Raw genomic sequence first — 26,824 nt, 5'->3', positions numbered from 1 at the left:
TTTGTGATTATTATTGAAACTGTAATTATTCAGTCAGATGTAGAAAAAGAACAGTGTGAAATCCCTCAGTAACTTTTACCTCAGATTTCCCCTGAGGAGGATATGTGAGGATTTAGTTTTTACCTACATTTAATCACCTCCTGTGTGCTCTGAGGTAAAGTGTACAGTTTGAGTTCTATTCAGTGATGACGCTGACGTACAAACTCACACAACACGTATCCCACCATTCTCTGCCCCATAACACTCACCATTCACCATTGTGTTATTGTCAACACTAAGAAGACTTGGTGTGTATGAAACAATGTGTAGGAGAAATATGGGACAAACCGTCTCCCTTATTGTCTCAACAAGGGAAGGGAAGGATGGATCTGTGGTGTTGCTAGCTGGTTGCTATGCTATCCAGGTGTTTGCTGTGGTGTTGCTAGGGGGTTGCTATGGTAATCCCTGTGTTTTGCTAGCATGTGGCTGGTTGGTTGCTAAATTTCAATTGCTTTTTATGGTGTTGCTTGTTGCTATGCTAACGTAGTTAGTTGCTAGTGTGTTGTAGGTGGTTCCCATTATATTCCAACCGAAATTCCGATCTTTCCCAAAAGCACATGTTCACTATTCCTGTAATTCCTGAATAGTTTCCTGGATCTAAGAAGAAGAACAGTATGGTGTCTCTGTCGAGAAAAAATACTTAAGTTATAGAGATGTGTTTTTAGCACAAAATAAAGAGCACCAGTGTAAGAAAGACACGTTCATTACACTTGTATGTCTGTTCTGATATACAGTAAAGGAAGAGACTAAGCTAAATTTGGGAGGTGTGATGACAATGTGCTTCCCAACTTCCGTGTCTTTACTTCTGTAGTCATAAAGAAGCTCATAACTGCTTACGAGTGCAGTACGAGTGAAAGAGGAACAGGCTGATTAAGACCGTTAATATTCACTAGAAGAGTAAGAGATTTATTTTATATTTATAAGGATAATTTTGGTGTAAATTCTACACGTGGTGGATCTTCGAGTGTCGTCTGTCTGAAGGCTGATGTCACCATGTTTTATAGAATGTTGAGAAATATTACAGTAACAACAATCCTCATGTTACTGACAGGTAAACTTTTCATATATTTCAGCTCTCTACTGTTTTACTGTGCTGTTGTGTCTCTACTGCAACAGTTCAGAAAAATCTCTCCACATGTCTGTGTGTTTGGAAGTGTTTTATAAATCTGACACGATTTGGGTGCAGACAAGAAAATTTGTAGGATGTTGGAGAGTAAAAGACAAGAGTTATGGAGCAAGAAAGAACATTAATTATTACAAATTCTTTTGAAACATAAAAGGATTATTGAATAATTATTCTTTTAAAATAATCAAATATTACATTGTTATTAATATGATAAATTATATATTAATGTCCTGCAGCTTTCTTTTTCTAAAAATACTAAAGTAAATTCTGAAAACCAGAATGAAGTTCATGGGCGTTTTCACACCAATGTTTATTTTTTTGTCGTTTTCACACGTCCTCATCTCGCTGTGTGTGACTGAGAACAGCAACAGCAGCAGTTAACACTGTGTTTACTGTCTTGCTGGTCAGTGCAAGAGTTATTACTTTATGTTCTTAACTTATTTTACTTTGTGCTTCTGGTGTCTGTGTGTCTGTGCGTGTATGTGTGTGTGTCCGTGCATGTGTGTGTCTCTGCGTGCTTCTGTCTGTGTGTGCGTGTGTCTGTGTGTGCGTGCGTATGTCTTTGTGTGCGTGCGTATGTCTTTGTGTGCGTGCGTGTGTCTGTGTGTGCGTGTGTCTGTGTGTGTCTTTCTCTGTGTGTGTGTTTATATGTGCGTGTGTCTGTGCGTGCTTTTGTGTCTGTGTGTGTCTGTGCGCGTGTGTGTCTGTGCGTGCATGTGTGTGTCTGTGCGTGTGTGTGTCTGTGTGTGCTGTGTGTGTCTGTGTCTGTTCGTGCGTGTGTGCGTCTGTTTGTGCTGTGTGTTCGTCTGTGTGTGTGTCTGTCTGTGTGTGCGTGTGTGTTCCAGGAGTTCAGGCTCAGCACAGTGTAACTTTCTCCTCTCAGAGTCTCTGTGTTGTTATTGGATCTACAGTAAAAATCCCCTGTACATTTACACCTGATCACTCCAGAGTCACAGAGAGACAGTGGTATCGAGTCCAGAGCTCTGAAGGAGAACCACAAGACCTGAGAAAAGATCCAGAATATTCAGGACGTGTGTCTGTAAACACCTGGGGGTCTGACTGTAGTCTGACAGTGAGTAATGTGAGAGTGAGTGACTCTGGAGTTTATAACTTTAGATTTAAAACACAGAGCAGTGACTGGATATCAGCTTCATCTGGAGTTCAACTGAATGTTACAGGTAACAAACACACACACACACACACACACACACACACACACACACACACACTTTATTGTGTAATATGTAGTATGTATTTACAGTGATTTGGTCCATAATTGTGTGTAGACTTGCAGGTGAAGGTGGATCCTAACACTGTAGGACAGAGAGAAGTGAAAGTGACCTGTAGCTCCACCTGCAGACTCGACACACGCCTTTTCTACTGGTACAGGAATGAACATAATATCAGATACACAGATAACGCCTCCATTGTACTCGACTCCACCAGTCAATATGATGAAGGCAGCTACTCCTGTCAGGTGTATGGGAGTGAACACCGCTCTCCTCCAGTGTGTAAGTGTCAGAGTAAATCTGTCCTTCAGCATCCAACTGAAACCAGTAGCTCATATTACTGTCATTAAAACATCATCATTTGTTCATAGCATTGTTTCTGATAAAGGGGACTTAATTTTATTATTTTTTAATGTTTAATAATCAGTGATGTGATGGTGTGTATCATTTAGGACTTTAATTAATGAGATAACAAATAATTAAATAATATTTCAGTTAATAATGATGGGGAATTTGCACTTGAACTGCCCTCATTCTCCACCAGTACATGTGATGGGAAACTGTCTGATCGGCTCAGAGCGAGAAATATTACAAACTTAACACTTCCACAGCTGATTCACTATTCATACAGCGATAAGATGAATGTAGTTTATTTATTAATTCTGCATGTGATGTTGCCTCCGTGGTCACCGGTGATAAAATCCTACATGTAGTGAAAACACTGTGTTAATAGTACAGTAACAGGATCGACAGCTTAACACAGTAAATTCATGAAACACAAGACACTTTCATTTAAACACTGATGAGACTTTATTACACTATTCTAATACACAGAACTAAACTAACACATAAACACACACAAAGGTCAACACAGAAGGATTTAGAACAGAGATGGGAATGAAATAAATGTTAGAAATGAATTCACGTATCTAGTAACGTATGTTAGATCTCACACCATGAACTGAACAAACCATCATATCAGTTTAAGCTTCTTTTAGTTCTTTAGTAGGGCTTTAAACCTTGTGTTTAAGAGCACCAGTTCACAGAGAATCTAGAGGTCCTGTACTTGTGTTTGTGTGGTGTGTTTGGACGAAGAAATCCTTCATTAGATCCTTTGACTGGTGGATTTTCGAGCGGATTTTATTCGTCGGTGGTCTGGACGACTTTTCAGTAGCGTTTCAGGAGACCAGTCAGGAGGTGAATGAAGTGAAAGTGCTTGAAGAATGATGTTGTGGTTCTTGGCAGTGCAAAAGCCTGGAGTCTGAGTCTTTGTGTGAACTTGTGTTGATGTGGAGTCTTGATCTCAGAGTCTGTGTGATCTTCTTTCTGATCTTTTTTCTACATTCAAATGGGTAAATCAGAGAGTCATATCACACTCATTTAACTCATTTAACTGAGACTTAAATGCACTTTAAAATGCACTTGAAGGGAACAAATGACCTTGCAGGCTTCCAATTGAACATCTGCCTTTAGACTGTAGAGAGTTCTGATGTGTTTGTTTAAACAGGAGTTCTGTGGATTGTATGAATAGTGGTGAGAGCATGGGGAACTTTGTGTGCCTGTGGGAACGAACAAAGGGTGAGGAGTCTTGGGTTCTATCTCTTGGGTTCTGTCTGTTCTTGACCAGTGACATGAATCAGTAGGTTTGTTAAAGATTTCCTTGTGCTGAGAGGGTCTTCCCTTGGTCAGAGTTGCTCTCACACTCTCCTAGTTGTTCACAGGACAGCTGAAGTTAGATGACCACAAACCAGCAGTAATTAACTGGTTCCACAGTGTCAGTGAGTGACCGTCTGTGGTTTTATGTCTCCTATGACCATATAATCAGAATTCCTGTTCCTTTGTCCCTGGAACAGTGTTCTTTATTCTGATGGTGTCTCAGAATCCTACAATAAATCATTGGTGCTGTTCAACTGTAGTTTAAACACATCGCTTTATTTCACAATTCTGTCTCAGTATTTACTTCATTTTCATTGACACAGAATAAACTAAATGTTTATAAAGATATAAAATTTACAGTTCTGACTTCTTCCTTCCTGTGTGTACGTCTCTGTGTGTTTCAGGTGTACTGGGTAAACAGTGTTGGGGTGTGACTTACACTGCTGAACGTGTGTGTGCTCTGAAAAACACATCAGTTGATCTTTCCTGCTCTTATAAATATCCTGCAGGTCACAGAGTGATAAAATCTGTGTGGTTCATTAAAGAGCAGGTTAATGTTGAGCCTGAGGATGTGAGAGAGGATGAAGAGTATCAGGGCCGAGTGCAGTACACACAGAGCTCCCAGAATGACTGTAGTCTGAGAATCACTAACCTGAGAGAGAGAGACGCTCAAACATACAGGATCAGATTCTACACTGATGATGATACAGGAAAATACACCGGAGAACCTGGAGTCTCTCTGTCTGTCACAGGTAATGTCACACTATTATAGATTTATTTATCTACATTTTTACAGATAAAAGTAATTACAATCTAATTTAATATTTGCAGATCTGAAGGTTACAGTATCAGACTTGGACAAGAATAAGAAGCTGAGCTGCATCACCACCTGCACTCTGTCTAACAAACCCACTTACATCTGGTACAAGAACGGACAGCGTGTTACTGACCAGGACAGAAATGAACTGTATGTCAGCAGTAAGGATGCAGGCAGCTTCTCCTGTGCTGTAAGAGGACATGAGGAACTTCGCTCTCCTGCTGTCTGTAAGAACTCACTTTAAACTTCACTCACTCTGTCATTGTATGTAAAGAGCAACACATCAAATAATAGTTTTAAGTTTTAGAGTAAATTTTAAATCTTAATGTTATGTACACATTAAACATATAGTAACTCTTCTTAAAAGTTACATCAATCTTAAAACTAACTTTAAATGGTAACTATAAATGTTAAATCTAAATAGAAATCATAACCGTAATTGTTCGTATGCTAATTGCTCTTTCTCAGAGTGTGTATCATGATAAAACACAATGCATGTAGGGTTGCCAGGTTTACACTTTACTCTGCTAGCTTTTGTAACAAATTTGAGGATGTGAAAAGCAGGTGTGCTCATGGCATTTTGGCCTGATTCAACAACATGCTCCAATTCACAAAAACCTTTTTTTTAAGTGTCTTTTTCTTTTATTCTGATCTCAAGAAAATGATGTTTCTAAACAGAGTAAAAGATCCAAACTTTTTTTTTTATTATTTACACTTGGCTCAAACCTAATAGATGGCAATAAACTCACATCAATTTTTTTTTAAGTCTATTGTATTTTGTGTGTTTCAGGCAATTTAGATGAGAAGAGCTGCTGGAGTGTGATTTACTCCACCCAGACTATCTGTTCTCTGATTGGCTCATCAGTGGATATACACAGTTATTACATCTTCCCTAATAAATACAAGGTCACAGAAGTGATGTGGTTCATTAAAGACCTGGAGGATGTGAGAGAGGATGAAGAGTATCAGGGCCGAGTGCAGTACACACAGAGCTCCCAGAATGACTGTAGTCTGAGAATCACTAACCTGAGAGAGAGAGACGCTCAAACATACAGGTTCAGATTCCACACTGATGATCCTACAAGAAAATACACCGGAGAACCTGGAGTCTCTCTGTCTGTCACAGGTAATGTCACACTGTTATACATTTATTTATCTATAGTTTTACAGATAAAAGTAATTACAATCTAATTTAATATTTGCAGGTCTGAAGGTTACAGTATCAGACTCGGGTAGCGGACAAATCGATCTGAGCTGCATCACCACCTGCACTCTGTCTAACAAACCCACTTACATCTGGTACAAGAACGGACAGCGTGTGTCTGAGTGTAAATCTGCCTCCTGCTCTGTAGCTGCAGTCGGTGGTGCGGTCAGTTACAGCTGTGCTGTTGAAGGCCATGACAGTCTCCTCTCTCCTCCAGTGTGTGAGTGTGGATTTTACTCTCCTCATTCAGAGTCCATCTACATCTCTATCAAACACTGATCCTGAACACACAGCAGCTGATTCAGGTGTTTTATTTCTGTTCAGATTCCCCTAAAAACACCACAGCAGTGGTTCTTTCCTCTGGAGACACAGTGGAGGGGGATTCAGTGACTCTGAGCTGTAGCAGTGATGCAAACCCTCCTGTTCTCACCTACTCCTGGTTTAAACAGAGTTCAGCTGCAGACACACTGCTGATAACAGGCCAGAATTACAGCATCAGTAACATCAGCTCCCAGCACACAGGACTGTACTACTGCACTGCTCACAACCAGCTGGGACACCACAACTCTACACCAACATACCTGGATGTGTTGTGTATGTGACACCCCTTAATATGAATGTACTCATAAAAAACAATAGTAATGGGAGTAAAAACAAAGAACACACTACTTTAATAACAATAACCTCAAGTGATAAAAAAATAAGGTTTCAACATGTATCATGTTTCTTGTTTAGATGCTCCAGCTAACCATCTTCCTAAATGAGGCTTTTAATATTAAGACCTTGTGCCTGATTTTAGATTCTCCTAAAAACACCACAGCAGTGGTTCTTTCCTCTGGAGACACAGTGGAGGGGGATTCAGTGACTCTGAGCTGTAGCAGTGATGCAAACCCTCCTGTTTTCACCTACTCCTGGTTTAAACAGAGTTCAGCTGCAGACACACTGCTGATAACAGGCCAGAATTACAGCATCAGTAACATCAGCTCCCAGCACAGAGGACTGTACTACTGCACTGCTCGCAACCAGCTGGGACACCACAACTCTACACCAACATACCTGGATGTGTTGTGTATGTGACATCCCTTAATATGAATGTACTCATAAAAAACAATAGTAATGGGAGTAAAAACAAAGAACACACTACTTTAATAACAATAACCTCAAGTGATAAAAAAATAAGGTTTCAACATGTATCATGTTTCTTGTTTAGATGCTCCAGCTAACCATCTTCCTAAATGAGGCTTTTAATATTAAGACCTTGTGCCTGATTTTAGATTCTCCTAAAAACACCACAGCAGTGGTTCTTTCCTCTGGAGACACAGTGGAGGGGGATTCAGTGACTCTGAGCTGTAGCAGTGATGCAAACCCTCCTGTTCTCACCTACTCCTGGTTTAAACAGAGTTCAGCTGCAGACACACTGCTGATAACAGGCCAGAATTACAGCATCAGTGAGATCAGCTCCCAGCACAGAGGACTGTACTACTGCACTGCTCACAACCAGCTGGGACACCACAACTCTACACCAACACACCTGGATGTGTTCAGTAAGTGCAGCATAAAACCTACTCAACCAGAGTTAATGTATCCAATTACTGTATAGGGATTTACACACTTTTTTACATCGCTCTGGATAAGGGCATTTTCCAAATGATGTAAATGTAAAACATTTGTGTAGCTGTATAAAGTATACATTTTATTTATGTTTTTTTTTTATTAAGGGCCTAAGAACAATGTGTTAACATTCACCATGTTGGGACTGTTTGTCTTCTTGGCATTAACACTCATCCCAGGAGCTCTGTTGATATGGTATGTAAAACGTGAACATACTGAATGTTTTTGAAACATAATTTACATTTAAATTATTATGTACAATTGGCTTGAACACATGCTTGTCGTTTCTCAGGAAGAGGAAGCGGAGCTCAGCTAATGGCCACAGCAGCACTGGTGAGAGTGGACAGGTGAGTGTGGTTGAAAGGAGGAGGGACTGTTTGATCATGTGACATGTTCAGAATTAAACTTAATACTGTGTTTGTTTTCAGCCTCAGTCTGCATCAGTGTATGAAAATATCTCAGCCTCAAACCGTAGCAGAAGAGTCTCAGACGAACAGGATGACGTTCACTACGCCAGTGTTGTTATTAAAAGCTCCCACACACAGGAAGGGTCTCTGTCCCCGAGACTTCCTGCACACAGCACAGAGGAAGAGGATGTTCAGTACGCTGAAGTGAACGTTAGCAGGAGAACTGCTACTATCCAGTGAGCAAATCATTATCATTATAACAACAGTAACTGTGCTGCTCAGTCAACATCATTAAGTCCATTTAGTGACTGATTATAAATTTAATACTATACCTTATTTGTAAATGACCTCCTTTTGTTCTACAGGCTTGTGGCAGATGAAGAGGATGATGATACGTCTCAGATCTACAGCAAGGTCCAGAAAATCCCCAGACAGAGCAAAAGTTGAGAGAGATGTGATCATACTGTTCTGTATCTAAACTGATTAAGAGAAGAGGGGCAGCTTTGGCATTTCATCAGTAGCAGTATTGATGCTATAATAGTGTATTGTAGTGCTTGTATGCTGTTTTACCTTAAAAAATTGTGTATGCGGGTTGAGAAATAATTTTTTTTTTGTCTACGCTTTTCCTTATATTTGTCCCATCATATTTTAATGCTAAAAAATTTGGTGTTTTCTGTTTGTAGTTCTTTATATACTCTTTCTTTAACTGTTTTTTGTGATAAATATAAGACTTTTATTTTGTTAATTATTGAGACTTTATTTATCATTTAGATGACTCTTAATTTCACCAGTGGATTTAAAGGCTGTCGTGTCACTAATGAAGGCACTTAAACACACACAACACTGTGTGTGGGCATGTATACTGTCCAGTTATATTCCATATAGATTATTATTAGGGTCATTATTAAGGGTTTGTTTATGGTTTGATGACTTATCCCAGTACACTGCTTTCTCGATTCTGATTGGTCAGAAGGTGCTGATTCTATAGTTTCTGCTGTAGCTCATTTTGTTCTATTTGTTCTATTGTGTTATCGTTTCTGTATTTTAAAAAACTGTCAGAATAGAATGAATAATTAGAATCACTAGTGCCCTCTATTGGTCCAAAGCTTGAAGTGCCACTAGCCAAATAGTCTATTTCTTTTAACTTTATTCATTTCCATTTAACTGAGTTTTAGTCCTTCACATATGATGTCTATGACACAAGGGCTTTTATTTTCCACTTATCTCTATGCACTGTATCAGTAGAACAAGAACTTAAACCAAGATAGAGTAAAAACAGAAAAGCTTTTTACTTCACATTCATTTGTAATCCAATGGCAGCTGATTAACTCCCTCAATAAACATTTAAATTTAATGAAACTCTTTGTGAACTCATCTGTCCATTTTTATTTTTTGTACATAATATTGGCTGTAAATAGCTGTTGCATGTTGCTACATTTTTCAGTAGATGACAGTCAGGTCAGACACCTGAGGAGCGCCGCTGCCATCTGTATGCAGTTAAAGAACTCTTCTGAGGAACAGGGATCTGTGGTGCTGGGGCTACGGTTCCCACCTTGCTTTATTTTCTCTGTCGCTCTAATGTCTCACCATGCTGTTCTCCACAGGGAGAACATCTTGTGCTCACCAGAGCAGGAACATACAACATGTCAGTTAGTATACAAAGGAGTACGTATTGGCCTTGGTGTAACCAGCACCTGATATTTGGGGTGTATCCAGACCACCTGCCACCAAAGATTCAATGTGGGGAATTGGAAAATGCAAAGTTGGTGATGGTGAAGTTTGTGCACAAAGCTGTTCACAAATATCCACATGTGTCAGACAGGATTAAATTCTGAGGGGGTAAAAGCATAGAGGTAGTGTTGTGTCCTTGCTTCACAAATCCACTCATTCTTAGGATGACTGTGAGGACTCAGCCCGGACTTTTGGCCATGTGCCTTTGTTTATGTTCCTCGTCACGTGTCTGTCCCGCCTTCGTCTGCTCCTCCCGTCTCCACACACGTTTCCCGTTGTCATTATCATGTCTATTTAATCATGCCGCGTTCCCAACGGTAGTGCGGAATCATCGTCATGTGTACCGTCATTATCATGTTCGTGTAACGGCTTCATTTCATCATCCTTTGTTTTGTTTAGTTTTCGTCTGTGTTCCTGTTTTATGTCTTATTATTTATTAAACCCCATTCATTTGAAGCTATCCTGCATACGGGTCTGTCTAATCCTTGCCGGTTGTGACAATGACTTGGTCAGGCCTTTAAGCAATAGTGGGAAATATTTGTGGATGGGTTCTGCAATAAACACAAGATATGGTGTGGCATGTGCTTAAGGTTGACTGGGAAGGCAGGTGCCATCAACAAAAAAATCCTTATCAGGGTTTTTTTTTGGTGTGGTGGTGTTTTCCTTTATTATTGGGGATTTCCTCGAAGAAACATGGTTGTCCAATACAGCCTAATGTTCCGCTGTCCCACATTTACTTTTTGAGGAGAGGGGAAGAGGTTGTATAGAGTGACTCAGGCCCTAAAGAAGAGACAACCCAACAGTGAGTACCAAAGAGCTACTGGAAACTTGGCTATTAAAGTTATTTGCCCTGGCATTTACCATACACTTACGGACTGGCAGGTTGAACAGTTTAATCAAATTCACGATGATGCATGTATTGTTATTTGTAGTACCAGAGGTTCTGCAAACCTACATGGAGTTTTCCCATTTCAAATTCTTGTACGGACACAGCCATGCACCATTCCAGATGTCGTTAAGAAAATTGAGAGAATGGATCTTCTACCAGCAGAAATGAAATTCGGTACATTCAGGCACTAGATTGTCAATCCCAGCTGTATGATAGGTACTTGGCTATGGGAATTTGCATTGGATAAAAGAAGTACTTGTTTTACTACCTATCACAAGCTCTAAATGACTTGGAAAGTGGCAAGAACCCTTTAATGTCACACAAAGAGTCAGAGAAGTCGACTATTAGGTCAGGTGAATGGATAGAGACTATGCAGTCTACAGTACATACACTACAGTATATACATTCTAAACATACCAACTCAGTCTCCTGAAACCAGGGAGAGAGGCCCATGTGGCACTAACGATGGTGGTTCCAGAGAGATAGGAGCTGGGACCAGGGGCAAGTCCCAAATGCAGGTTTATTTTAGAGACCACATCACACTGTCCCAGAGAGCACATGATGGCAGCTCGCAAGGGAAATTTTCTGATATGTTTTTGCTTCTTTATGAGATCAATTGCATCTCATAAAGCACCACACCAAGATGCCTATAGGTGTGGTTGTGCACAGCTGCTCATATTGGTGGTTTGACCACAGAAAAACGTGGTACAGATGAAGCTAAAGGCTTTACTCAATGTGAGCAGTCTGGTAGTTTTGGTGCTTAAAGCCAAGGGGTTGGTCTGTTTTGGTGTGTCAATAGTGTGTCAGTTTGTTAGGTGCAGCTCACTTTAATTTGACACTGGATTTAACCTAAGAGGCTTGACAGATTCCCTTGTAAAAATTGCATTTTCCACACTGTTTGGATTACACCAATTTACTGTATCACATTTTCTTCCAGGTTGTCCCTAACCTAATCCTAATCCCCTAATCATGCTGTCTAATGATTGCCAACAGCCTTAAAAACATATGAGGGCATCTCCAAATTGATCATCAACATTCAAGACAAATAAGGTGTCAGGTAGTTCCTGGGGCTGGCTGGCTATTATCAAAGGTTTATACTCGTTGGCACGCTGTTAAATTCAACTGACATTTTTCTCCCTTTTGTTCTGCAATCTGATGTGTTGGACAAGTGAAACGAAGAAAAAAGACAGTGTTTCTGGCCATCATCTTACCCCGCTCAAGTGGCTTCATGGCAGAAAGTATGTCAACATTCTGATCACTCGTTGGTTTCTCAAATTTTTTAAATTGAGGTGGCCCACAGCCAAGGGGTGCAGTTGGTCATGGCGGATTACTCTCCCACAATGGGGAGAATCAGCTGAGCATGGATAGAAAACTGTGAATGTTTCTGTTGAACTGTTTCGACTTTTGTTGAAAGTTTTTGGAAGTGTGCTGAGATCATGAACTGAATAAACGCAAGATGAGAGTTCAGTTTGCATTTCGTCTGTCTCCAGAATATTCCTCGACATCCTAACTTACCAGGGTTCTAAACTAGGTATAGTATGTAGAGTATGGTGTTTAGCTGTTGGGTGATGGAGTTAGACTGATCTGGATAAGGCCAAATGTCGTAAATGGTTTTGCAGGTGGTGGCCACATACAATTGCCCTCTCCTTATCCTTCCTGACTGATTTGACTGAGTTTTGTGTTTTATGTTCCTTGTCACAATTTGTAACATGAGGCAGTAACCAATGAAGAGGTAAAAGTAGTCCAGCTTCACCAGGATGGCATGTCCATATCTGCTGTTGCAAGGAGGTTTGTTGATTCTCCTAGCACAGTTTCAAGAGCATTACCACCCAGCATCGCCAGTGTGACAGTACCACTCAAGGTACTGCCAGTGTGTGAACATACCTTCACTGCAGGAAAAGGGATGAGAATAGTATGTTTGTACATTATCTTACAATGCGGTTACAGGGTATAATAAGTATATTTAATTTTTATACCAGAACGTGGTCATATTTTACTTTTTATGGTTTCTCGTCAAGTCCTGTCTGATTTGCAATTAGAATTTCATTCCCTTTAAATCTCACCTAAACAAGTACCTAAAATCTCTAATGATTTGATTTCATTTGATTCAGTGCCATACAGTTAAGTAGCCGCCTGCAGAAATCCTGCACATTTTCTACTATATCCTGATTTTTCTCATCGTCTCTTCACCTGCTTGATCTGTTAAAGCAAAGAATTCAGACCAAAGTCAAGATGGATTTTAATATGTCGGGTCTGTTACTGTAAAATCTTTAAAATGTTTCTATTTACAAGAATAAAATTGAGCTCATGAGCATTTATATTGTGGTTTTATTTATTTAATTATTTGATCTTTTTAGAGGTTTTTTGAACAGCAGTACAAACTTCTTTATATAATCTAGAGAACAATCCTGGTTATTCAAAAAATGTGAACAGAATTAAGTAGAAATACAAAATAAAACACATAATTTATATCCATGAAATCATAAACAGTTTGTTCATCTTTAATCACAACATAAGTAAGAATTTTAACATGTATACAGTAAACTGTATCAGTAGAGACTGAAACCCATTGAGTAGAAATCAATTCAATATAAAACAAGTATATTAAAGTTACACATCACCAGTAGCACAATATCATCTCATGATTATATTACACTTCAAATCTTATGTCACATACACAACCATACACGGTATGACGTAATGAAATGTTCTCCACAATCTGTCATAAATGTAAGAAAATAATAGAATAAAATATTTACAGTAAAAACAGTAATAGATTTACCTGTACAGGAAAAGGGTTTTGTTATATTTGTGTATCAATATACCGATATAGTGATAATATCCATCACTTATTAAAGCTAACTTCATTTTCTCAATCAATTAGCAGCATAATAACACATACACCCGAGGGTGCCCTCTAGTGGTAATAAACAATAATAACTTTAGCCAAATACATCACAGAAATTATATACAAATATAAATAAATAAGTATGAACACTGATGGTGAACAGAACAGTATGACTGTTGTGAATAAAGTACAGATGTGTGCAGCTGTGTGTGATATCTGTAATAGAGCTGTGAGCTGCAGCCTCGAAGTGAACGTAAAAAGCTTTCAGCTCGTCTGTCAGAGACGTTTCCGCATTCAGTGGTAATTTATTGACGGTCCCTTAAATGAGGACGGTTCCCTTCTGAGTCTGGTTCCTCTCAAGGTTTCTTCCTCATGTCCTCTCAGGGAGTTTTTCTTTGCCGCCGTTGCCTCCGGCTTGTTCATTAGATATTCATTAGATATATAGTATCTTAAGTTTTAAAATTAATTTACACTTTAATTGTATATATTAATTAATTTATTTTTATCCTTATTTTTTCTTCTCATTCTTATTATTATGATATATTTATTTATTTTTTCTCTCTTCTTTTTCCATACTTCTGTAAAACTGCTTTGAGACAATGGGAAATTGTTCAAAGCGCTATACAAATAAATTGAATTGAACTGATTTGAATTAACTGACTGAAAATCTGTCGAATATCCATCGCTAAACTGTCCTTAAATTTCACTTTTAGTAACTGGAAAAATTCCAAGCAAATAGAAATGCACTTTTGAATCTGAATATAAATGGTATAATAACACAAGATTCACGTGATATTGTAGATTATTGTTTGACCTTTTATAGCAGTCTTTACAAATGGAGGTTTAATGAAAGGGATTCCTCTGTTTTTATAGAAAATCTATTGTAATAGTCCTACAGCGGTGTGAAAGTGTTGGACCCCTTCCTGAATTTATTTTTTTTTTGCACGTTTGTCACACTGTTTCAGATCATCAAACAAATGTAAATATTAGTCAAAGATAACACAAGTAAACACAACATGCAGTTTTTAAATGAAGGTTTTTATTACTAACGGAAAACAAAATCCAAACCCACATGGCCCTGTGTGAAAAAGTCCCCCTTGACCCATGCTTTTTTTGCTTAAAGGTGAAAAGACCCAACTTTATGTATGTTCTGTAAGATTCCCTTATCTGTCAAACATATTTTATTAGATTGTCCTGGACTTAACACAAGCAGAATGCTCTTTTATCAAGTTACTTCACTTAAGGACATATTTAATGACATTATACCTGAAAAGATATCGTATGTTAATTAAAAAAGTTTTGAATATGACTTGCTGTTTTGTTTTTATTGTATTTATATGATATTTGTGTTTTTGTAATAGAATTTTTGCCATGAACATAGCTTTTGATTGCTGACATGGTATTAAATAAAAGAATCAGAATCTGAATCTGTTTGTAGATTCCCAAGTGAAAAACAGAGACATCAGTCATGGACAAGTTGCAGGGACACTAAACACTTTTTTTTGATGGTTAACTCAGCTGACAGTTCTGGAAGGATGTCACCAGTTAGTTTGGCAGTGTAACACACAAGTTCAGGCTCAAAGGCCCCCTTTTTTTGGTTTATGTGACTGTATTACATACTTATTTAATGTAGCAAAAGTATCGCGGGAAAGAAATAAATAAAAGGTTGAACAGTTTTGAGTTGAAAAGGTTGAGCACCTCAACTATCTAACTTTCACATTATGTTCCTCTCAAATTTGTCCTCTCAAATCCTCTCATATTTAATAAACCAATACAATTTAAATGTTTAAATAAACATGTATAGTCACACCATTGTAGCAGTGTTACATGCAGTAGGCTATAAGGTAAGTAGTGATTGTTCATTTAAAGTTTACTCAAGTGGAAGAATGTAAGTAATAAACTTACACCTACAAGCACTATGCATTATATTGTGAAAAAGTAGATTATCTTATTATCAAAACCTTAAATTTTCTCTGGACTTAATGATAAATACATGTCTGACCTTTGGAACGAACCAAAAAAAAACTAGAAATCGCATTCATGACGATTTATGGTGATTTTATTTCTTTGCCTACATTGACGCTAATGCATTAAGAGGAGGGGGTCCCCTGTACCAAGATGGCGGCTCAGTTGACGCATTCGCTCCAATGTACTGCCCTATACAAGGCGTCATCTAGTGTATATATCTATGACGATATAGGAGCGAATCCTGTCGCTCCGGAAGTGAGGACGAAGGAAGGGAAGCCGATTGCTATAAAGCTGTGGAGCTTGAATGACTGCAGAGAAAATCACGTTAGTACATATGAGACCAGACAAAGAGTGAGTGACTGAGAGTGGCTTATATAGTGTGTGTGTTGATTAGTACTCAGGTGAATGTGAATGCTGCTGAGTGACGGAAGGACCTGGTGACTCCGTGACACATGCTGAAAATACAATTTCAAAATATAAATTAATAACTGGATTTACAAAATGAATGACGATTTTTTTTTCTCTGCTGATTAATACACAAACACGTATATGTATAAAAATATAACATATGGTCACCCTATGGATGAACAATTATGATTTATCATTATAACATTTGATATTAACTTCTTAAGAGAATTGTCTGTGGTAACTAAATGGTTTTGTCTGCAAAAATAATGCAGTGTATAATATTTTGGGAAGTTATTTTAGCAAATATTAATATGAAATTACGTGTGAGTTATCAACATTAATTAAGTAACAAGAAATATAATCAATCTGATGAATAATTGTAATCGATGGACAGCCCTAATTAATTTGCTTTAAGTGTTTGTTTAAAGTGTGAACTGTGGCTTTACATATGTAGTGCTTACTTCTCTTATTGCAAAAAGATTTTACTGAACTGTATGTATCTTGCCGAAAGGTTTGAAGATTTGTCTGTTCCCTTATTCCTTTATTTCAGAGAGAAAATTTGACTCAAAATGGGTAGAGTTAAAAAAGGACAGAGAATGAAGAGGAAAGACTTGTGTGCAATGGTTGGTGGCATGGATGCTTTGGTCAGAACAATGAGGAGTGTTAACATTTCAAAGACAGATACAGGTTACTCTTCAAAAATCTGGTCTGAACTCTCTCAGAGTCTGTTTGGTGAAGATCATAAGAAAAACCGTCATTGGCTATGGGTGATGTGGACCGCAAACCGAAATGGAGTAAAGGACTTGGTTACTAAACAACAGACAAATGATCCTCAGGTAATGAATAATAAAGCAACTGATTGTGAAACTGAGGAGCCATCAGTATTCAAGACAGACAAAAATGATGAAGAAAGACAGGTTACAGAAGATGAACAACAGGATGTGTCATTGCAGAATATAGTTCAAGTGGAGGAAGCCATCACAGATGTTGAGGTAGAATTAGACCAAATTGATGGAGAAGATGAACAACAGAATGTGTCATTGCAGAATATAGTTCAAGTGGAGGAAGCCATCGCAGATGTTGAGGTAGTATTAGACCAAAGTGATGGAGAAGATGAACAACAGAATGTGTCATTGCAGAGTGGCATCCAAACTGAACATGGAAAAAGAGGGAACACAAAACAATGGAGAAAGATGCCAGTGTGTTCAAAAAGGTTCATAATTACAGTGAACAGAAAGAAATGGCAAACAGTTGTTCCACTGCAAGGTTCTACAAAACTGAGACAACCGTGGACCCATGTATTGTACAACAGTTTCAGAAAGAAAAATCCTTGTTGTACCCTTTCCTTCAAGAGCCAGCATATTAAAACTCCTCACAGCCGGAAAATTAATAGTCCGTATTTAAATATTACAGCAGTTTGTACATTCCCTTCCTGCAGTGCAAAATACTTCTTTAAAAGGAAAAAGGAGCCAGTGGCAGACAACCCAGTTAAGATCTCTGTGCTACAAAAAGGACAAATTGCACACAAAAAAAGTGAACGAAAATTCAGACCAGCAACAAACACAAAGAAGAGGGAGAAATGCAAGAGCCCTAGACAAAGGAGTTAGCCAATTTTCTCACAGTAAACCTTAAAAAAAAAACATTTCTGAACTAATTTCTTGAAACAACGCAAAGTCTGAACAAAAATGTTCTAAAAGTGATTAGTTCAAAGTTTAGAAAGAGTAAAAGAATTAATGATGATGTTCATGGAGATGAACCTCACTCAAAATATCCTGAAGGAATGTGACACCAAATTTCACAAAATGCCTGGGTACATACAGAACTTTCAAGTGGACCCCTTCAGTGTACATATGTACACGGAAACAGGAGTAAGCTTAGTTGTGCAACACCTAAGAAAGAAGACTCCACTGACCCTATACTGTACCTTGATGCTACAGGAAATGTTGCATCAAAAGTTCCTGGTCAGACCAAAAGAGTCCTTTACTACTCTCTCAGTCTGCCTGGATGTGGTCAGAATGCTCCTCCCCTCCCTGTCTGTGAGATGCTGACAAATGAACACTCTATTCCACAAATCACATTCTGGATAATGCAGTTCTTCCGAAAACTTTCACAGTACACAAAACTAAGAGTGCACCAGATAGAAACAGACTATAGCTGGACACTGCTCCAAAGTGTTCTTCTGTCATTTAACAGGGAGAGCATTGTCGACTACTTGGACAGGGCTTTTGACATTTGTTCAAAACTGAAGACATGGAAGGATATCAAAGCATTTACAGTGCTACAAATATGTTCTGCCAAAGGTTTGAATGAATTTGCAACATTTGCATTTGCCAGGTTGCAAAACACTACCTCAATGACCACACTGTGGTAGGCACTGTCTTAATTGGGAAGCACAACACCATTACTGTCATGATTAATCTGAAGGCCATGTAGGACTTAATAAAAGAAGGCAAGATTCCAGACATAGAAGATTTAGAGGACAATTTACAGAACAGTCCCTTAACTCAGGAAGAAGATGAAGAGGACTGAACAAATGCCCACACTATTGTTGGCAGATCTCCCTTCACATAAGAATTCAAGAAGGTATTGAAGGAGGTACAGGAAGAGATTGAAAAAGGATTCTGAGACTACAAACTATAAAGAAAATGCATACTTCTGCCCAGGCATTGTTGATGTCCTTTTTGGCAACTATCTTGGCATTTTTTCCACTTTGGAGTGGTCTTCTGTTGGGGGATTTGAAACGGTATGCAGATGGCAATGAAGATGACAGCTCTGTGCCAATTAAAACAAGGGACACAAATTGCCATGTTGAGCGATGGTTCGGAATCGTGAAACAGTCAATTCTGAAAAAACAAAGACGCCTTTATGCCAGGAGCATTTGTCAGAAAAATGTATGCCTCTTTACAGGGGAGGTACATAGAACACATAATGGCTCATAACTTCTCTGAACGGCTGCTACTCGAACACATCCGATGAAAAGCCCTAACTTAATCTCAGGAAGGTTTGGCAAAGAGAGAGAGAGTCAATCAAGAAAAAAAGCAAAGATGTCAATAACAGCAGTACTGACCTCACACATAAAATGTCTGAGACTGCCACAGAGGTATGATCTCTCAAATAATTTAAATCAAATTATTGTCATTTGTAGAGCTTAAAGCCACCTATAGCACTATAAAGCTATAAAAACTATATTAAATTGTGAAATGTTTAGCAATGGCACTTAAGGTGTGTTCACCCCAGGACACAGTCCATCTTTAAAAAAAAAAATGACACAAATGAAAAAAATATTCATGATCACTAAATGAAATGTCAGCTGTCTGTACAAGGACAGTAGAATGTGCTGTCAAAGTAGCCTATTAAAATGTTTTAAATGGATTTAATATGTAATATGGACACACAAACCTACTGAAATTGTAGTTGCTGTTGTAAAGCAGGAACAGAGCCAGAATTTCACTCTGCGGCACAGAGAGTTACAGACTTTGAGGCCTGATGGACTCATGATAGGCGAGGCAAGTTTCTCATTAAAACCACATTTTAATTAATTAATTTGTTGATGCATTACTGATTTTTTTTAAAAAAGAATACCAGTAGTCAGGCCAGACTTAAGATGTTTCATTTAATTTTGCCTTCCTGATCGATTAGATTGATCCAGATGTTTAGGATTTGTCACAGTTTGTGTTTATTACAGTGTGTAATGAGATGGTTTTTATTTCAGAATGTGGCTTCAGCAAAGAGAAGAACTGCAGAACTAAAGACTGATCACTAACAGCTGAGTTTATTTAGTGACTTTACATTCAGCATCATGATGTTTGTATTAGATTTAAATCCAATTAACTAATTTCTGTCTTAATTAATCGTCATTCATTTGTTATTCAGGCAGCTTCTTTTGTTTATCAGTTATCTTTTTGTACATTTAATATATTATACACACACATACATATATAACGTGTAGCCGCCTGCAGAAATCCTGCACATTTTCTACTATATCCTGATTTTTCTCATCGTCTCTTCACTCGCTTGATCTGTTAAAGCAAAGAATTCCGACCAAAGTCAAGATGGATTTTAATATGTCGGGTCTGTTTCTGTAAAATCTTTAAAATGTTTCTATTTACGAGAATAAAATTGAGCTCATGAGCATTTATGTTGTTGTTTTATTTATTTTATTATTTTATCTTTTTAGAGGTTTTTCAAACAGCAGTACAAACTTCTTTACATAATCTAGAGAACAATCCTGGTTATTCAAAAAATGTGAACAGAACAGAATTAAGTAGAAATACAAAATAAAACACATCATTTATATCCATGAAATCATAAACAGTTTGTTCCATTTTTAATCACAACATAAGTAAGAATTTTAACATGTATACAGTAAACTGTATCAGTAGAGACTGAAACCCATTGAGTAGAAATCAATTCAATATAAAACAAGTCTATTAAAGTTACACATCACCAGTAGCACAATATCATCTCATGATTATATTACACTTCAAATCTTATGTCACATACACAACCATACACGGTATGACGTAATGAAATGTTCTCCACAATCTGTCATAAATGTAAGAAAATAATAGAATAAAATATGTACAGTAAAACAGTAATAGATTTACCTGTACAGGAAAAGGGTTTTGTTATATTTGTGTATCAATATACCGATATAGTGATAATATCCATCACTTCTCTATCAATTAGCAGCATAATAACACATACACCCGAGGGTGCCCTCTAGTGGTAATAAACAATAATAACTTTAGCCAAATACATCACAGAAATTATATACAAATATAAATAAATAAGTATGAACACTGATGGTGAACAGAACAGTATGACTGTTGTGAATAAAGTACAGATGTGTGCAGCTGTGTGTGATATCTGTAATAGAGCTGTGAGCTGCAGCCTCGAAGTGAACGTAAAAAGCTTTCAGCTCGTCTGTCAGAGACGTTTCCGCATTCAGTGGTAATTTATTGACGGTCCCTTAAATGAGGACGGTTCCCTTCTGAGTCTGGTTCCTCTCAAGGTTTCTTCCTCATGTCCTCTCAGGGAGTTTTTCTTGTTCCGGCTTGTTCATTAGGGATAGGGAAAGATATGTAGTATATTAAGATCTAAGTTAATCTTTTTTAAATTAATTTTAAACTTTAATTTTATATATATATAATATGTATATATGTATTTATTTATTTATTTATATGGGGGCACGGTGGCTTAGTGGTTAGCACGTTCGCCTCACACCTCCAGGGTCGGGGTTCGATTCCCACCTCCACCTTGTGTGTGTGGAGTTTGCATGTTCTCCCCGTGCCTCAGGGGTTTCCTCCGGGTACTCTGGTTTCCTTCCCCGGTGACATGCATGGTAGATTGATTGGCATCTCTGGAAAATTGTCCGTAGTGATTTCGTGATTGCGTGCGTGCGTGCGTGCCCTGTGATGGGTTGGCACTCCGTCCAGGGTGTATCCTGCCTTGATGCCCAATGATGCCTGAGATAGGCACAGGCTCCCCGTGACCCGAGGTAGTTCGGATAAGCGGTAGAAGATGAATGAATGAATGAATAAATTTATTTATATCTCTTTTTTATTTTATATATATATATTTCTCTCTCTCTTCTGTTTCCATACTTCTGTAAAGAAGAGAATAAAGAATGAGGGGGCCTCATGTTTAACTGGGGGTCCTATCTCGTTCACATACTATTACTATTATTAAACTTCAATAAACATAATAAAATATTAAACGTGTCACTCACTGTAAACTATAATTTATCATGACTCTAAAGTGCAAGACTCGCGAAAACACACGCAAATTAGCCACCAGCATATAACCAAATGTACTAAAGCAAAAAGGCATCTTACCTTTAGAAGAGCTGCAGGCGACGAGAGGAGGAATTAAATTTTTGAAGAACAAGGTCCTTCAACGAATGGCGAAATTTTTTCGTAAGGTCCCGCTCAAATGCAAGATGCACGAGTTGAGACTTACGAGTGTGGCTCATTGCTCATCTGTGGTCCGTAAAAACGTTCTTTAGTGCCGAGAAGGAGTTCTCACACATGGCAGTGGAGGTCCCGAACGTGACCGCAACTTTTAGCGCAGACAAAACACTTGCCATAGCTTCCAGAACTTTGTGTTGTTCAGAAAGAAGTCTCATAACCGTCATTTTCTGTTGACTTTCCTCTGTCTTAATTCTGAAGATATATTGCTTTGCAACGATGCATTCTGTTTCCACAATGGTGCAATTTGTTAAATCCATAATAGGGTTCATAGACTCAACATTTAAAAACGTCTCACTATCTATCCCCAAATCTCAGGCGTCATTGGGCATCAAGGAAGGATACACGCCAGACGGAGTGCCAACCCATCGCAGGGCACACACACATTCACTCATACACTAGGGGCAATTTTCCAGAGATGCCAATCAACCTACCTACCATGCATGTCTTTGGACCGGGGGAGGAAACCGGAGTACCCGGAGGAAACCCCCGAGGCACGGGGAGAACACACACACAAGGTGGAGGCAGGAATAGAACCCCGACCCTGGCGGTCTGAGGCGAACGTGCTAACCACTAAGCCATTATTTTTTAAATTAACTTATACTCTTTATTCTTTAACCAGTATTCATGGTATAATAAAAGTAATTTGTAAAACATTTTTTTAAAATTATTAAGTTCGTTATTATTTTGAGAAGTAAAGGGGCACAGTGACTCAAGTGGCCGGGCCACGCCCCCCAGGGCCCGCTCGTGGCGCCGACACTGCGAATATCCATCCCTAAACTGTCCTTAAATTTCACTTTTGTAACTGGAAAAATTCCAAGCAAAAAGAAATGTGTAGAGGTTAAAATCAATATGATTTAAGTGTAACTTTTGGAGTGTCCACTAGGGGGAGATCGAAGGTTGCAGGTTGTGGCTGCCGCAATTTGTGCTGTGCGTCACAGCTAATACAGACTGACGCAGAGACAACAGCACGAGTCCGTGTTCTCATTTATTAATGTCTATTTTCCCCCTTTATCAGAGGGTGTAACAAATGCACTTTTGAATCTGAATATAAATGGTATAATAACACAAGATTCACGTGATATTGTAGATTATTGTTCGACCTTTTATAGCAGTCTTTACAAATGGAGGTTTAATGAAAGGGATTCCTCTGTTTTTATAGAAAATCTATTGTGATAGTCCTACAGTGGTGTGAAAAAGTGCTGGTCCCCTTCCTGATTTTTTATTTTTACGTTTGTCACACTAATGTTTCAGGGGATGCCCGGGGAGCAGGGCGCCTCAGTCGTGGCCGGCCCGAGACTCGAACCCACAACCTTAGGCGCAGCGTCATAACCGGGCATCACATCATAAATGGCTGCCCACTGCTCCGGGTGTTTGTTCACGGTGTGTGTGTGTTCACTGCTGTGTGTGTGCACTTTGGATGGGTTAAACACAGAGAACAAATTCTGAGTATGGGTCACCGTACTTAGCCGTATGTCACTTAATAATAATAATAAAAAAAGATCATCCAAAAAACTTAAATATTAGTCAAAGATAACACAAGTAAACACAACATGCAGTTTTTAAATGAAGATTTTTATCATTAAGGGAAAACAAAATCCAAACCCACATGGCCCTGTGTGAAAAGTTTTTGCCCCCACTGTTAAAACATAACTGTGTTTATCACACCTGAGTTCAATTTCTCTAGTCACACCCAAGAAATCAATTCACAATCAAGAAATCACTTAAATAAGACCTGACTGACAAAGTGAAGTAGACCAAAAGAGCCTCAGAAGCTACACATCATGCCGAGATCCAAAGAAATTCAGGAACAAACGAGAAAGTAATTGCGATCTATCAGTCTGGAAAAGGTTATAAAGCCATTTCTAAAGCATTGGGACTCCAGCGAGCCACAGTGAGAGCCATAATCCACAAATGGTGAAAACATGGAACAGTGGTGAACCTTCCCAGGAGTGGCCGGCCGACAAAAATTACCCCAAGAGCGCAGCGACACCTCATCCAAGATGTCACAAAAGACAAAAGTCAGAACATCCAAAGAACTGCAGGCCTCACTTGCCTCAGTTAAAGTCAGTGTTCATGACTCCACCATAAGAAAGAGACTGGGGAAAAAATGGCCTGCATGTGTTCATGACCTCAAGCTGAAGCGAACTTGGGTTCTGCAGCAGGACAATGATCCAAAACACACCAGCAAGTCCACCTCTGAATGGCTGAAGAAAAACAAAATGAAGACTTTGGAGTGGCCGAGTCAAAGTCCTGACCTGAATCCTATTGAGATGCTGTGGCATGACCTTTTAAACCTTTTAACCATGAAGGATATTCAATTCAATTCAATTCAATTCAAGTTTATTTGTATAGCGCTTTTTACAATGGACATTGTCACAAAGCAGCTTTACAGAACATAAACATAGAACAAAAGATAAACATAAGGAGAAGTATAAAGAATTAATATAATAAAAATTCAAGATATATACAGTTCACAGTGTGTATGTATGTATGTATGTATGTGTGTATGTGTATTTGTCCCCAATGAGCAAGTCTGAGGAGGCTCAGGCAACAGTGGCAAGGAAAAACTCCCTTAGATTGGTAAAGGAAGAAACTTTGAGAGGAACCAGACTCAAGGGGAACCCATCCTCATATGGGTGACACTAGATGGTGTGGTTACAAATATACAAGTATCACAGAGTCCAACTGGAGCCGGTAGATCTGTAGATGTCTCAGGGTTCTCACAGAGTCAGCCTTGTCTCAGTGGAGGTCCAAAAATTTCAACGCACGGAAGACGATCATAGCATGGGTGTCTCAGCATGGGTAGAAAAAGAGAAGAGAAGAGCAGTGCAGAGGGATTAACATATCTGCTGTTCATAAGAATGTGCAAGTCTAGTGTGATAGTGCACAATATTTATGGGATGTATTATGTGTACGCCTGACTAAAGAGATGAGTTTTCAATCTACATTTAAACTGTGAAAGTGTGTCTGAGCCCCGAACACTATCAGGAAGACTATTCCAAAGTTTGGGAGCTAAATAAGAAAACGCTCTTCCACCTTTAGTAGACTTAGATATTCTGGGGACTACCAGGAGTCCTGAGTTTTGTGATCTCAGAGAGCGTGAAGGATTGTAACGTGTTAGAAGACTAGTTAGATACATGGGAGCTAAACCATTAAGAGCCTTGTACGTAAGTAGCAGCAGTTTGTAATCAATTCTAAACTTAACAGGTAGCCAGTGTAGAGATGATAAAATTGGGGTTATATGGTCACACTTTCTTGTCCTAGTGAGAACTCTGGCCGCTGCATTTTGGACTAACTGTAGCCTATTTATTAAAGATGCAGGACAACCACCTAGTAATGCATTACAATAGTCCAGTCTAGAGGTCATGAAAGCATGAACTAGCTTCTCAGCATCAGATACAGACAGGATGTTTCTCAGCTTGGCAATATTTCTAAGGTGGAAGAAGGCTGTTTTTGTGGTTTGGGCGATATGATTTTCAAAAGACAAGTTACTGTCTAATATAACACCCAGGTCTTTCACTGTCGAGCTACTAGTAACAGTACATCCCTCTAATTGGAAATTAAGTTGTGAGAGTTTCTGTGTACTAGTTTTTGGGCCTATAAGTAGTGTTTCTGTCTTATCAGAGTTTAACAACAGAAAGTTACAGCTCATCCAGTCTTTTATCTCTCTAAGGCATTGAGTTAATTTCGACAATTTAGTTATTTCATCTGGTTTTGATGAGATGTATAACTGTGTGTCGTCAGCATAGCAATGGAAGCTAATCCCATGTCTTCTAATAATGTTCCCTAATGGAAGCATGTATATCGAGAAAAGCAGAGGTCCTAGAACTGATCCTTGAGGGACCCCATAATTAACTGGTAATAAACTGGAGGATTCACCATTTAATTCTACAAAATGGTATCAATCCGACAGGTAGGATCTAAACCAACTTAAAGCCTGTCCATGAATACCTGTGTAATTTTGTAAGCGATCTAGGAGAATGTTGTGATCTATAGTGTCGAATGCAGCACCTTAGGTGAGACCGGGATGCTAGTTGCTCTCATATGTTGAGCGTCACCTATTTTATTCCTGATACTTTCGATTTTATCAGTGAAGAATCTCATAAAATCGTCACTACTGAACTGTGATGGAATTGTGTGTTCAGATTTTTGGATTTTTTTGCTAGTCTAGCCACTGTGCTAAATAAAAACCTGGGATTGTTCTGGTTATTTTCTATGAGTTTGCTCAGGTGCTCAGCCCTGGCTGCTTTTAGAGCCTGTCTATAGCTGGACATATTTTCCTTATATGCAATTCTAAAAACCTCTAATTTAGTTTTTCTCCACTTTCGCTCGAGGTTACGGGTCTCTCTCTTGAGGGTGTGAGTATGACTATTATACCACGGTGCAAGCGTTTTATCTCTAACCTTCTGTAATCTGATTGGGGCAACAGTTTCTAGTGTGCTAGTGAATATAGCGCCTATGCTGTTAGTAATTTCATCTAGGTCGTCTGTGTTTAAGGGTGCAGCAAGAAGTCCAGACAGATCAGGCAGGTTATTTGTGAATCTGTCTTTAGTGGTCGGAATAATAGTTCTACCGAGACGATAATGTGGTGAAACGCAGTTAGCCTGTTCTACAGGTAGTGTGTACATTATGAGATGGTACATTATAATGGTCTGTGATATCATCGCTTTGAGGAATGATATCTATATCAGTGACATCTATTCTGTGTGATATTATTAAATCTAGCGTATGATTACTACGGTGAGTTGCTCTAGTGATGTTTTGTTTAAGCCCAAGTGAGTTTAGTAAGTCCATGAATGTGGGTCCTAGCGCATCATTTGTGTCGTCAACATGAATGTTAAAATCTCCTACAATTAATGTGCTAACCTATTGTGAATATATGTGCTAACCTATTGTGAATTTATATATATTTATATATA

At 38.6% G+C, this 26,824-nt stretch overlaps 2 protein-coding genes across 5 annotated transcripts; both read left to right on the top strand.

Annotated features, from left to right (window-relative positions):
* The first annotated feature begins 826 nt into the window (after positions 1-826).
* LOC132839001 (B-cell receptor CD22-like) lies at positions 827-9,448 on the top strand. 2 transcript variants are annotated; one of them, XM_060859724.1, is made up of 15 exons: positions 859-936; positions 1,044-1,090; positions 2,011-2,343; positions 2,452-2,676; positions 4,455-4,802; positions 4,882-5,094; positions 5,658-5,993; positions 6,073-6,291; positions 6,396-6,665; positions 6,871-7,140; positions 7,346-7,615; positions 7,790-7,877; positions 7,975-8,029; positions 8,111-8,325; positions 8,455-9,448. In XM_060859724.1, exons 2-15 carry the CDS (start codon positions 1,045-1,047, stop codon positions 8,534-8,536), a joined length of 2,970 nt encoding a protein of 989 aa, XP_060715707.1. In that variant the 5' UTR covers positions 859-936; position 1,044; the 3' UTR covers positions 8,537-9,448. The 2 variants fall into 2 exon arrangements, with proteins under 2 accessions (XP_060715708.1, XP_060715707.1); XM_060859725.1 differs by lacking the exons at positions 4,882-5,094; positions 5,658-5,993 and having other exon boundaries at positions 827-1,090.
* A 6,360-nt stretch (positions 9,449-15,808) lies between these two features.
* LOC132839003 (uncharacterized) lies at positions 15,809-19,428 on the top strand. Of its 3 annotated transcripts, XR_009647679.1 has the most exons (3): positions 15,809-15,876; positions 16,484-19,033; positions 19,348-19,379. XR_009647679.1 is itself a non-coding variant. In XM_060859728.1 (2 exons), exon 2 carries the CDS (start codon positions 16,503-16,505, stop codon positions 17,538-17,540), a length of 1,038 nt encoding a protein of 345 aa, XP_060715711.1. In that variant the 5' UTR covers positions 15,809-15,876; positions 16,484-16,502; the 3' UTR covers positions 17,541-19,428. The 3 variants fall into 3 exon arrangements, 2 of the variants coding, with proteins under 2 accessions (XP_060715711.1, XP_060715712.1); XM_060859728.1 differs by having other exon boundaries at positions 16,484-19,428; XM_060859729.1 differs by having other exon boundaries at positions 15,840-15,849; positions 16,484-19,428.
* The last annotated feature ends 7,396 nt before the right edge of the window (positions 19,429-26,824 follow it).

The sequence above is a fragment of the Tachysurus vachellii genome, chromosome 23 (assembly GCF_030014155.1).
Source record: "Tachysurus vachellii isolate PV-2020 chromosome 23, HZAU_Pvac_v1, whole genome shotgun sequence".
In the NCBI taxonomy this organism is placed as follows: Eukaryota; Metazoa; Chordata; class Actinopteri; order Siluriformes; family Bagridae; genus Tachysurus; species Tachysurus vachellii.
This window is presented reverse-complemented; position numbering and strand designations above follow the sequence as displayed.

Bases quoted from the DNA above. Each gene is read 5' to 3' on its own strand.
- LOC132839003 (XM_060859728.1), top strand. From the start codon at position 16,503: ATGGGTAGAGTTAAAAAAGGACAGAGAATGAAGAGGAAAGACTTGTGT.
- LOC132839001 (XM_060859724.1), top strand. From the start codon at position 1,045: ATGTTGAGAAATATTACAGTAACAACAATCCTCATGTTACTGACAG. The intron at 5,095-5,657 runs GTAAGAACTCAC...TGTGTGTTTCAG, and splicing joins ACTTCGCTCTCCTGCTGTCT to GCAATTTAGATGAGAAGAGC. The intron at 8,326-8,454 runs GTGAGCAAATCA...TTTGTTCTACAG, and splicing joins AGGAGAACTGCTACTATCCA to GCTTGTGGCAGATGAAGAGG.